Consider the following 12684-nt stretch of genomic DNA (forward strand, 5'->3'; position numbering starts at 1 on the left):
TTGTGAAACAAATAGACATTCATGAATACTTTGGACAAATGCAGTTTCAAACTGTCTATGGGTAAATGTCGCATTCAGGTAATAATAATCCAGTATGAAAATGATTGATAGAAAGCAATTGGATCTTCAAATAATTTTAAGTAGCACTTAATAAGAATATTGCTATCCAATGAGTAATATTGAATGATTGTCATTTATATTGTAGCATTCCACACCATATCTTATCAACGTAATGAACACGTGCGTTATACACAATGTATATACACGACACCAAAATTGTTTGCAACTGTGAGAGTGCCTAGTATATTGCACATCCGGGCATTTCATTCAGCCCGACACAATGTCGGGTACCAATTAAGTTTTCAGCGCTCAATGCTGGCTCCATAGAAACAATCACCTGTTATTAGTATTGCGATTCAAAAGTGGGGGTAATTGCATCCCAGCGGAAACATTTAAATGCGTAGATTGTAAATTAGTGTTTCACAATTTATAGGTGTTAGTGGGTTGATTAAGATATATACCGTAATGTTCCATAAGAATGGTAATGTGGCAACTTTTTTGAAATATTAAGTAAAATCAATTATTATCAATGGCATGTGTGATTGTATTTGGCGTTAGAACTCAACAGTCTTCACTTTTATTTGATGTCTTTCGTCTTCGTGCAAGTGTCTTTTTATTGAGAAAATCGTCAAATTTCTTCGAGTTTTCCTCGGTGTTTATTTGATCGCTGTCTTTTGGTCTTCTGTGAGAAAACTTTGGTTTGTATGCGAATCGTGCCGCGTATTGGGTGGCAATTAGTTTGGCTTCATGGTTGGAATCGGGTACCAATAAACCAGTTAGAGCCGTGAATCTTTCGTCATTGACTTGATCAAGTGGCTCTTCCTCTTTGATGACGGGAGTTATAGACCGTGCCTTAGTACCGTATCTCCCCTTTGTTGGCGTCGTAGTACGTTTTGGAATTAACCCAACTACGGAGATACAACGTCGTCCTTTTCTACGAGTTAGGGGGTCAGCTTTCACTTCCAAAATTGACACTTGTTTTGTGACGCGTTTCTGCTCATGCTCGTCCTCCGTGTCACTTCCAAATGCTTTGCCGATAGTGGATGGTCTCGACTGGAAAACAGATGCAGAGTTTTCGCGAGTATTTACCATTGCTGATCCAGTTGCCGATGTCCTGCCTTCTGTCGACTGACTTAGATTTGGTATTACCTTGTTTCCTGGTGACTGTAATCCAGTTTGAGTGAGAAACACTCCGGAAAGACGGCTTCCCCTTCTGCCTTGGGACGCAGTTTTTCTTGGTAACATGAAATTAAAGGGAGATTTATAAACATTGACAGGACCAATCTCATCTTCGTTTTCAAAAATAGGAGTTCCCGGGTGTGATTGATATATTTCGGTTATTTCATCATCAACTGACGTAATTGGTTCATGATTGAAATGCCATTTCTTTGCGATGAACTCTCGTTTTCGTTGATTCATGTTATAATCTGTCTTGTCTTTATCGTCATCAATACATTGTACATATCGCCTCAGCTGTCGTTCCGAGTAGTCATTGGTCTTTAGTATGCATTTACCTACTGCACTGTCTTTCGTATAAATCGCTGTCTTTAAACCTTTCTCTTTCTCTAGAATGGCCTTTCTGGTTGTCATTCTGGTATCGGATAGCGGAACTTGGGGCAGCTCAGAATCCAGACTACTTTTGCTATTTATGCGCAGACTCACTTTGCCAACTCGCGTTATCTTCAGTTGTCGGGCAATCGCGATAGCGCGAGCTTTGTCGATGTATTTTGGCACAGGTTCATCGCGTTTCTTTCTCAACGTGGACGGTTTTTTCGTCTGCCTTCTTCCGCTAAATATATAAGTCATATCCATGTCTATTTCTTCCCGGTGTCAGAAAATGTTAATTCATACTTTGTTGGTCTGAACTGCAAAAAAAGTGAAAAGGTATATAATAAATATCTTGATATATACAGCACACTGGGTTTCACGAAGGCGTGAATTTGTTTTATGAACATTTACAAATATTTATAAAACTTTTATTCCGAAAGATTCTCGCGCTTCATTCATTGGCTGTAGAACCGTTTAGTAACGCCCATTACCCATGAGTCTTTGCAGTGTTTCTTCAATGATTGACTGAACACAAAAAATAGAACGCATCAAATTCGTTTAAAACGATTGACAAGTAGTTTCACTATCTTTGGGCACGGAAAGCGAGCCAGTGTCAAAGGAGCGATTGAAAGTTAACTTTCCGCAATATAATTATATAGGACAGAGTATTCATCCCCTAAGGCTTGTGATTGATCACGATTTAATGAAACCTGCTGTAGCAATTTCAGAGATGTTGAAATACATCTGACGGGATAACGATTTCATGATGCAAAGTAAACAACGAAGTACAAGTGAAGATCAGAAGCGCCATCCAAATAAAAATATGCTTAATAGTTAATGCTAAAAACGTGAGATTGTACCACGTGACTACGCACACGATACACGAATATTCCAAGTATAATTACAACACACGCCGTTATGGAAATATGCTATATCAGACAGTGTACCGACATGCAATGCGCGCAAGACGTACGTGGGACACTGCCCTCACAGGGAAAGTGTTAGCCAAAAGGTATATTCGTTTGAATTGTATAAATCGCTGCTCTGCGAACTATGAACAGATCAGATCTCAATGTCATAAAGGAGGTAATACTGACTGCATGTTCTGTTGATATCGTTGATACCGTACGAATAATTATGAGAACGATAATATAAAAAAATTATGATTGTTCTTCTAATGGTGGATCATATTCATAACGAGAAAACGTGTGACTCCTTTTGTTCCAAAGCAAGGCTATGTCTCCCAGGGACTATTTCCAAACATATCTTCCTAGGCAATATCTCCCAATATGTCTCCCAGGGCAATATCTTCTATCACAATATCCCATGTAACTTTGTTGAGTCTTAACCAGATAAACGTGTGTAAGTATCTGTTTATAAGATTGTCATTTATATTGTCAATAATTAAGTTAAGGAAGTAAAGAAATTTGGAAATTGCGCTGAAATGTACATGCACTTGAAATTAATAACATGTTTAGTAAATTTTCTATATTGTACTCAACTTCTTAGTTGTACGAGGCCTGCACAGTAAAGGACTTGGACACTGACAAATTCCTGGTAAATATGATATAAATTGGCAGTAATCTGACAGCGTTATGAATTACAATACGTCTATCTAAATATAGTCGCTATACATAGTTGGCCACGTAGAGTATGCCAAGGAAAATTAATATTCACTATATTAGGGTTAAAGTAAAGGTTCGATATTAATCTGTGTTCAACCTTTCAATCCTTGGTGTAGTTGGCAACAATGTGCAGTGTATTGACGCAGTCTGTACCACTATACCTGGGTAAGATATAGCCGTATTTTCACAATGAAAAGGAAATTCTCTTCATATCCTCTCAATGTTGAGCACTACAATTTGTTTTGAACATGGGCTGAGCAAGTGCAACCCATTATAAGGACACGTACAAGTAGGTATAGAGTAGCACATATTACATTATATGGTTTCGTTGTCGTGACAACAAATACACGCTATGCAATACTTCAAAGGGGAATGGACTTTTATTCTTCTAAAAGATTCCACAGCGTATTCACAGCACGTTTCATTTGATTTGCACAATTCGCTGGCCTGGGCATACAGCGCTTACTTAGGTTAGATATGCCAACAGGTTAGTATGTCGTCACAAGTATCACGTGTACAACCTTACATAACCATGACTAAAGCATCGATGGGGACGGGCAATAACTATGATGATAGACACCGTATGATTTTCGTGTAGCGATATGCCAATCAATTTGTTATTGGTGGGAATGAAGTCGAGGGCTGAATGTATGTTGGACTATATAGGAATTACGCTTATTTTAGGGTGCAAAGAAGTCATATGATTGTGTAGACTGTACTGGGTTGTATGTTCCGATATTGCCATGGAAACGATGAGAGATGGGTAATAGATAAATTATATTCACGACTCCGATAGAACAAAATGCATTACGTAATAGATATATTTGATTTTTTCAATGAAAGATGTGCGGATGTTCAGCGGCGCATGCGTGTCATCGATATGAAATCGACAGCAATAGACTGATTTAAGTCTTAGTGTAGTAGTTTGAAGGACTTACTGGTGACCATGGCAACCGGTACACTGGAATCTTTCCGGACGATAATCTTCAACTGTTAGAAAAGCAATCAACGCCAATTCTATCGTAATTAAATTCCAGGCAACATTAATTTAGCTGGTTGGCTTTAAATAATTTCTGGAGTACATAGACTTCATAGCCATTAAGGAAATGACCTCTTTGGTATTCGCCATGATAAACAAACGCCTTATTAAAGGGGTAACGTTAACTCGGTGTGTAATGAACAATCTGTTGTCCACGATTGTGGTTCTTTGGAGAATAATAACTTTTTTTCAACGTGAAGACAAAAATAGAATTATTCTACAAGAGTTCACAAGCCGAATATCCGGATTTACACGGAGCATATCTTGCATTGCTTATTTGTGTAGTAATAATACGGAAAGCCGTGACGAAGTGTAGCGAGCGAGTGAGTGAGTAAGTGAGTGAGTGAGTGAGTGAGTTAGTAAGATCGTGTTATTTTCTGTACGAACTTTTATGTTCTGTGTCGAACAAATTTAGTTCAGTAGACTTTATGCGTAAAGCTGACCAAATGCTTCTGTAATTTGAAAGTGTAAGGAAGGTGGATACTTTATTATGACATTAAACGTTGTCATAAATTCCTACATTGTAACCTTCATCTTACTATATATTAACATTTAACCTCTTCATATATTGGAATCAGCTCGTCGTATTTTAATACACATTGATTTCCCATTGTTTTAGTGAATTTCAAGAGATTCGCCGGTCGATAATGATAGGCAGCTGTGGCAATACTGACCTCAATCCTCAATGAAGTCATGATGTTTATTTCCTCCTAAAAATACGTATAATATCTACTAAATGTACGTTGTATATACGTAACTTTTGTAGTGTACAACAATACAAATCACACAGCCATCATCAAGACTCAACATGTATCATCATGTGGTTAAACTGCAGCTCAAAACAGAAGGTAGCTGTGGCACTGTACTAAAACGAGTTCACCAAAGGGATGGTCATAGTGCCGAAGGTCATTAACTTCATTACCATTGAATAAAGTACCAGACTATGCACTGGTTTAAATTCAGAAATAAAGGTGAAGGGTATTCGCTGATAAAATGGGCTAACATTTTGAAAATGTTGAGGTAGTCGTAAACCATGAACGCATATAAGAGATTTCAGACGGGTGTATGGAACCCGGGGCTTTAGCAAATAGAACACAAACTCCTATGTACCGCTACAAGTCACAACAAGACGGGTACAGCTTACAAAATAAACAAGTCTAAACCTACCTGGACGTAAAATCTTCACATTTATGTCACTGCTAGTTCGTACCTTGCGTGACAAAGCAGCAGGTCGATAAATTAATAGAATGATCAGACTTGTAAAAGTCCTTCAAGATGGGTATGTGGCTCGGCAACAACACACCACAGTGGCGGACCTCATTTGCATATGAATAATCCTTAGTGAGCGTTAGTAACCACATAATCAATGCGTTTTGAAGTAGGTGGCGGCATAAATAACAATCACAGACACGCCTGCTGTTAGACACATTAATAGGCATCGTTGCCTAATGAAGGCCATTACGACATGATCGGCGAACACACTGCATATACAAAATGATGTCATGTGACCAATGATTAAGACGGAAAGCACGTGACTTATATAACGCACATGTTGGAAAAATCGATTAAATATATATTATTCCAAATATACGCATTTTAGAAAGCTCAGAAATAAGTACTAGAACGTGATTGAACTGCAAATAAAATATGCAGCCAGTCTCTGAATAATATATACATTATTTTCAAGTGTCTCCCGTCCTTCTTCATATCATTTAGTGCCAGAATATGATTTATCAGTTTTAGGTACTTATTAAGCTGGAGTGATTGTCAGTTTAGGGTGTTTATTAAATTTTCTGTCTAATGCTCTAATGAAGTTGAAAATGAAACTCGTCATCTATTTAAAGATTGAAAATATTGTACATACTCAAATATTTAAACACTTCCTAATACAAACAAGATAAGAGCTCTAACTGTCATTGGGTATATAAATATTTTGTTTATGAAATAAATTATAAAATACACAGCCTTGTGGACTTCAGTGTATTTCTGATGAAGTGCGATTCGTTAACATGGACAAATTAATCTGATTTTTTTTTTTATATTGCAAAAGTGTGTCTGTTTTGTATCCACGATAGCTATGATTAACATGAAACGTATGACAACAAACCACCACGTGGTGGCGCTGTACAGGTTACTCCAACAAGTGTCGCCGACAAAGCTGCACTACATCATATTTGCTCATGACGACGTCAGAACGTCCAGATACCATGCAAATGTCTCAGTTATAGCGCCACCAGTGGCTGTCAAGTCGGTCATCATGAACTATAATGCCTTTTGTAACTCCTATTTTCACTACGTTCCACTCGACTACACACAAATACATGGTGTATGTAATCACACTGTGATCTCACTGAACCCCGTGTTTACAACAAAAACATACATATTTCACAGGTTGGGGCGCGACGGGACATCACTGCATCCGTATACACACCAAAGACAGGTAAGTTTTAAAGTAAATCACTAAAACGAGGTCCATCTAACTTACAACGCTCTTCTCTCCGTCACAACGTTAACACCGCACCACTTGGAATGCGTCAGGTAATTCGTACACATTGGTTGCATAACACGGTACAGTGTCTGCAATAGTATCAATAGTGGATGATTACGTAAATTAAGAGGAACTGCACGGTTGACAGGGACCGGGGGCTATTGTACAAGTGCCTCAGACTGACGCCATTTTTCATTACTTTCTCCGCAAAGTCTCTAACGACTTACACCAACATGAAATTCTACAGTTCCTTCCTTCCATCATCAGTGTCGACATAGTAACTGATTTATTTGAAAAGACATTCACAATGTAGACATTGCTACGTGATGTGTGCCATGCTGGACCTGACGTGTAGTGGCTCGTGACGCATGCCCGGGTTCGCTCTACGTTACATGCGACATGTAGAGAGATCTCCGCGACATTCACGAAGTACTTAGAGAAGTCGAAACAGACCTGACTCTTTTTGACTTGTTTGTTACGGAGGAACATTGATGTACTAGTATATTATTTTCAACGAGGTGCGTGGTAGGTAACCTATTGTACGCGAATTGACATACAAGCATTATATAGTAGAATTCAGTCAACTTCCAATGTGACAACAAGACAAGCCATTTCATTGCTAAAATTAAGGATAGGTGGCAATACACAAAACAATGTACATAAATATACACAGTGACACTGTCACGGTGTACTTACTGATTTATTCTTGTGACTAAGATGCTAAGGTTGTTCGCTATCATTGAAGCATAGATAGAATGATCGTACATCTTCCAGCAATCTTCGCTGTTAGCTGCAACACACCAACAAGTCATTCGTATTTAAAGTTTTTTTCGAAAACGAAGCATGTTTTTTTTTTCAAGAAAATATATACAAAAAAGTTTGAGATATGACACATTGTTTCTGCCTTATCAGCTATTTGTTAATTACTTAAAACACGCATTTTTGATCAATTTTCGAGGTCATTTTGTGGAAAACTTAGTTCGATGACCATGTATTTTTACTTCAGAATTTTAAACAATACTGTAACCCTACCACTTTTGTTGGATTTCAAGGATTTTTTGAATATATTTGTAATGGCAGTGAAATACGTTAAGATGGGTCGCGTACCTGGTCATTCGAAAACAATTACATTTTAACATCGTACACCAATCGGTTATTTCTAATAGTCTGCTGTACAATGTACAGTTAATCTTCATAAATCAAAGATCGTTTTACTGCGTAAAAACACACTAATCACGTGACTTGTATACAAAGTCACAACAAACAAAGTACTAATTCCTACTGGTGAACTTTGACTTTAGTATTAAATATCGACAGTACTTTCCGGTTTTTACTATATGAATACCATTAACCCATTACCCGTAGTTTTACATACAGTATGGCAATAAAAGACATTTATTTCCTGCTTCCGTGAACGATTCAATGTGTCATTAAATTTAGTTGTATATGATACTTAAGCGCCATGTTCTTTCATTCCGTTGGCACACTTAAATCGTCTGTAGGCATTTGGAAATGACTCGCAAGTCCAACTTTTGTTTTGTCAATGACGTATTCACATGATAGAATACCGACTATATTGCTTGTCAATGACGTATGCAAATGACTCAAACATCGACTAATGTTTTGCAGTTTACAATGATTGGTGATTTCAATGAGTCATCGTGTTACACAATGCGATGTGTTCATTTTCCGAGATATTACATTTGTGTATGAACAGAAAGCCACGCCATTCCAACTCGAACACATAATGCAATATCCATTACGTATATACATAAGTACTTGCTATAATTCCTGCTTCGATTAAGGTCGATTAAATCCTGTTTCTTTTAAAAAAGGTTTATGTTTTATTTTTGTTCGGTTCTCTATATACATATAGATTTTCATCGTTAGTATAGGTTGGAACAAATAATGTACTGAAAATGCATTTTTATTTGAAAGTAACAGTATGCACAGGCAATGTATCTATTGGAGTAATTGTTTCATTCTGGTTTTTAGTTTATGACAAATCAATAACAATCCAACGTGTATGTAAACAAATACCGAACAAACAAATACATGCAGTTATAACTCAACCTCGATAAAAGCCGTGTTTTAGTATTACGTGGTAAATATTTATTGAAACAAAAATACTACTTTAAATATGATTTGTTTTCATAGTAACAGTGTATCTATCCAGTTTACTATAGGCAGGCTAAACATAGATCCGTCTTTCACAAAGTTGAGCGTTGATGTTAAACATATAAAGACAGAGTCACATATAATGTGCTGAACAAATTCAACACATTAAAGCGCGGTGGTCGTCGCGCTGCGCATGTGCGACATTTGTGTTGATAAACATTGATTTCCCCCACAATTCAATGCGCTCTTCAAATGGAAATCATACGTATGAGGTTTGACCTGGGCGCGACTTGCACTGAATACCACCGGTGACTCCTTTGAGACCTTCCAATCACCCAAAATTACTTAATTAAAGCTTGGAAACGTCTCAGTACTCGTTGATCTGCGCAACGATCAAAGTCGCCATGAGCTTTCTTCATATGAGAACCATATATCTCGCGCATGCGTGGCGCGACGACTACCGCCCTTTAAATATTACACATTCACTTGGTGGTCAAAGTGATGGCTATTGTACGTTCTTAGGGCGTAGATCCAATAAATACAATTGAAGAATTATGCAGTGAATACAACCCACAACATATACCTAGTGCACGAGTTGCTTTAGTGACTAAACTCACTGCTTTCAAATATAGTTCCTAGATATGTATTTGAAGAAGTGTAATCTGTTGATTTCACAAGTAAAAGTCTTGAATTCTCTGTAATGGAAGCGTTCAAACAAGGTCACACAACTTTGATTTCAATGATCCGTCATTTGATTTGTTTAGTGATGTCTATATCGCGGCAAACAACAATAACAAACACGGTACGGTACACTGAATACATACAATAATACGATCTCTGACCTTCACTAACATCAGCTGCCACCCTAATATTCTCCCAGTTTACAAAGTGTCATAGTGATACCGCCCATGCGGTAAAGCATATCGACTCTAACTATAGAAGTACGTAGAGACGGCTTTAATTTTTACATTTTTGATTTTGTTTGAGAAAAGTATTCCCAGCCGCTGTAAATGTTTAACAAATATTAGTGAGTAATTTAGTGTCTGAGCGTTGCAAAATAAAACCTAAAGTGATACAACTGTTTGCAATCAGATTAAAATAAGATCCTAGTTCTGTTTTTTTAATATGTGTTTAATTATTTATTTTTATTATACACTTTTTTACTTTCTTTTTTTATTATTTATTTGCTGGGAGTTTTTTTAAAAGTTTTGGTAATCTCGAAAGCACACAAGAATCTGACCCAATGCCCATATGAATCTTGTTCAAATCTCGTATATTGGCCGACAGCGTACTCATTGGAGAAAATAATTAACAAACAATTACAATGTACAAGAAAAAAGATCGTGTTGCGTGGCAACAATCATCTCAATCACAGGTTCAAGTGGCCAGGGAAAATGTGGTTAGATACTAGGGTAATTTTTCCAATTGCCCTTGAAAGCTAAAAATTCATGTTCTGTCAATCAAACACAAAAATACAACTGCAAATTTAAAATTTCTTCGGCATAAAGAATTTATTTAAATGTAACTATTGCGTGCTTGATTTGCAGTAACATTTAGATTGACTTCAGTATTATTACTGTCACTCGCACCTCAAATTGTAAAGCATGAGAAGCGGTCACATTTCGCTTCTTCATGTTCTCATCATCGGTGATAATTTGTTCCTGCCATGTAGATACACTTTCTCGCAATTTTTTCATTGACCTTTGATAATTCTCACAACTTATGAGTGGGAATTTGGATTCATACTCGTACAATTCATATTTTTTAGTTTAGAAATACTCTACGGGAAATCTTCCTATACATTATATTTTGCCCACCAATTCGACATGTACAACTCAATAACTTAATAGAAAATTACTAGTATTTTTTTATTTACAAAAGAGATTTCCCAGCATTTTACAATTTTTTCATTACATTGAATATTTGTTTTCATATCCATCAAATGTGTACACTTCCTGATACATCTTCGCAAGTCACGGTTCCATTCAGTCATCGCTTCAACTTTACACCAAACACTGTGCATAATTAACTAGAATAAGAAAAAAATACGTAAACCATAATGATTAGAACACTGTAAACAGCTATAGTAAACAATGTAACAATCAAATCCCAAACTGTGGCGATATTAAAAAATACATTATCACAAGTGCGTAACAAAAACATAAAAAACAAACATAATAATAAAAAAAATAGTAATATAAAATAAATATATAAAATACACGCCGTATAATACATCAGATTTTAATCAGATTGTAACTGAAGACTGCGTAATACAGTAGACTATGAGTGACAAGTTCATCTCAAATATAGCCAAACCCATTTCTCATTGGTCCTATCACAGAGGGACTGTGGTCCTATATAAGCTTTCTACTAAGGTCAGAGTTCACATATTCATTTGCTGTTCGCGGTACATTGTAAAGGTAAATATAATCTAGTTTATAACTCTTTGTATTTTAAGAGTTAGATATGAAACTCTTTTGAACACACGTGTTAAATCATGCATGTACACAATTTCTGATTTCTTTGCACTTTTGTGTATTTTGTAAGACGAAGTATGCTCCCAAATTTCTTGAATATCTTTTTGAATTATAATTGTTGAAACTCTGCATTTATGGACAGAAAATGAAAATTAATCAACAAGAAAAATGGATGTAAGTAGAAACTTAATGTAACTTAATGGTAATGTTTTTTTTTATTAATTCAACGACAATAAACAGCAAACCATAGAACTAAAAATATTCTTAATCATCTTATAAAAACATGTATTGCAAAATACAATGCAGTAACACGAAGTGAGTGTTTCTGTTCGCAAAACAGCACTGGTTCACATTGCAACTGTGTATCTTAGGAATAACTTTGTTGCTTTTCACACTAAAGACTAAAACTCTAAAGTATTCTATACTGTTTTAGGAAGATTCGTCTTATTTATCTGATCTCATCGTATCGTCTTCTCTTCAAGTCTTCTCTCTACTGATCTTTTTTATTTATTGTTTCACAACTCACAGATAACCATTTTCAAGATCAGAAAACATAACACTGACTGAAAACATAACATAACTACCAGAAATAAAGCATGTTTGTCACAAGTATAACTAGCGATTCTCGTTTCTTACTTGGGTGCAGTGTTTTCACAGTAATCAAACTAACATGGTCTTCAACAAATATATTGAAATACCAGACATATCAGTGAAAACCATTTCACTATATAACATGCCATTTTAACAGTCAAATTTAAATTTAATTTTCGGAAGTGATCTTCGTAAATTAGAAAAAAAGGCTTCAGAATTGAAAAACTTGTAACTCTCCCCCGGCGGTGTAAATTGCAGAGGTGAAAATAAATAAATGAATTAAATATTCGTCTACTATATTTGACAATACTTCGTTTGTGGTGAATCATCTCAATTGCGTTTCAGTCAGGGTAGAAACACTTACTCCACAGGTTAGTTCCATCTACTGTATTTATCTTTAGTTGCATGAGAGTTTTGTCCTTACTGTGTATGCATGCGCATGTACTGATACGCTGACTGACTGGCGTCGTTTCCTTTACTACACCCAGTCTGATGGACCCATTCGGTACACATGTCACGTGGTTCACGCGCATTTTATTACATTCCCGTCAAAAAACAAAACAAAAACTGAATAACAAACGAAAGATTTAAACAGAATTCGGGGTTATTTTTAAACTGTACGTTATTTCAAATACTTACGCCATTTTGTCAACCGATTCTGTATATAGGTCAAACACCCCGGGGTAAAAATAACATCGTATATTAGAACAGTAAAATCACTGATTCGAACAGTCAGAT

The 12684-nt window shown here is 36.3% G+C and overlaps 2 protein-coding genes across 2 annotated transcripts in view; one reads left to right on the forward strand and one right to left on the reverse strand.

The window, feature by feature from the left end:
- Nucleotides 1-486: 486 nt before the first annotated feature.
- LOC100367411 (uncharacterized) lies at nt 487-5569 on the reverse strand. Its single transcript, XM_002733509.4, has 2 exons — nt 5440-5569; nt 487-1925 (listed from the first exon to the last, which is right to left on the reverse strand). The coding sequence occupies exon 2, from the start codon at nt 1870-1872 to the stop codon at nt 622-624; it is 1251 nt and encodes a 416-aa protein (XP_002733555.1). The 5' UTR covers nt 1873-1925; nt 5440-5569; the 3' UTR covers nt 487-621.
- A 1093-nt stretch (nt 5570-6662) lies between these two features.
- Nucleotides 6663-12684, forward strand: part of LOC102807607 (short transient receptor potential channel 4-like) — a 29439-nt gene continuing 23417 nt past the window's right edge. Inside the window, exon 1 of the mRNA XM_085499370.1 lies at nt 6663-6712. The gene's annotated coding sequence lies outside the window, so the exon portion shown is untranslated. The remainder of the gene's footprint in view (nt 6713-12684) is intronic.

Source organism: Saccoglossus kowalevskii, chromosome 5 (assembly GCF_978046115.1).
Source record: "Saccoglossus kowalevskii chromosome 5, keSacKowa6.1, whole genome shotgun sequence".
In the NCBI taxonomy this organism is placed as follows: domain Eukaryota; kingdom Metazoa; phylum Hemichordata; class Enteropneusta; family Harrimaniidae; genus Saccoglossus; species Saccoglossus kowalevskii.

What these genes read in the sequence shown, in the direction of transcription:
- LOC100367411 (XM_002733509.4), bottom strand. Translation starts at nt 1,872, where the DNA reads ATGGATATGACTTATATATTTAGCGGAAGAAGGCAGACGAAAAAACCG.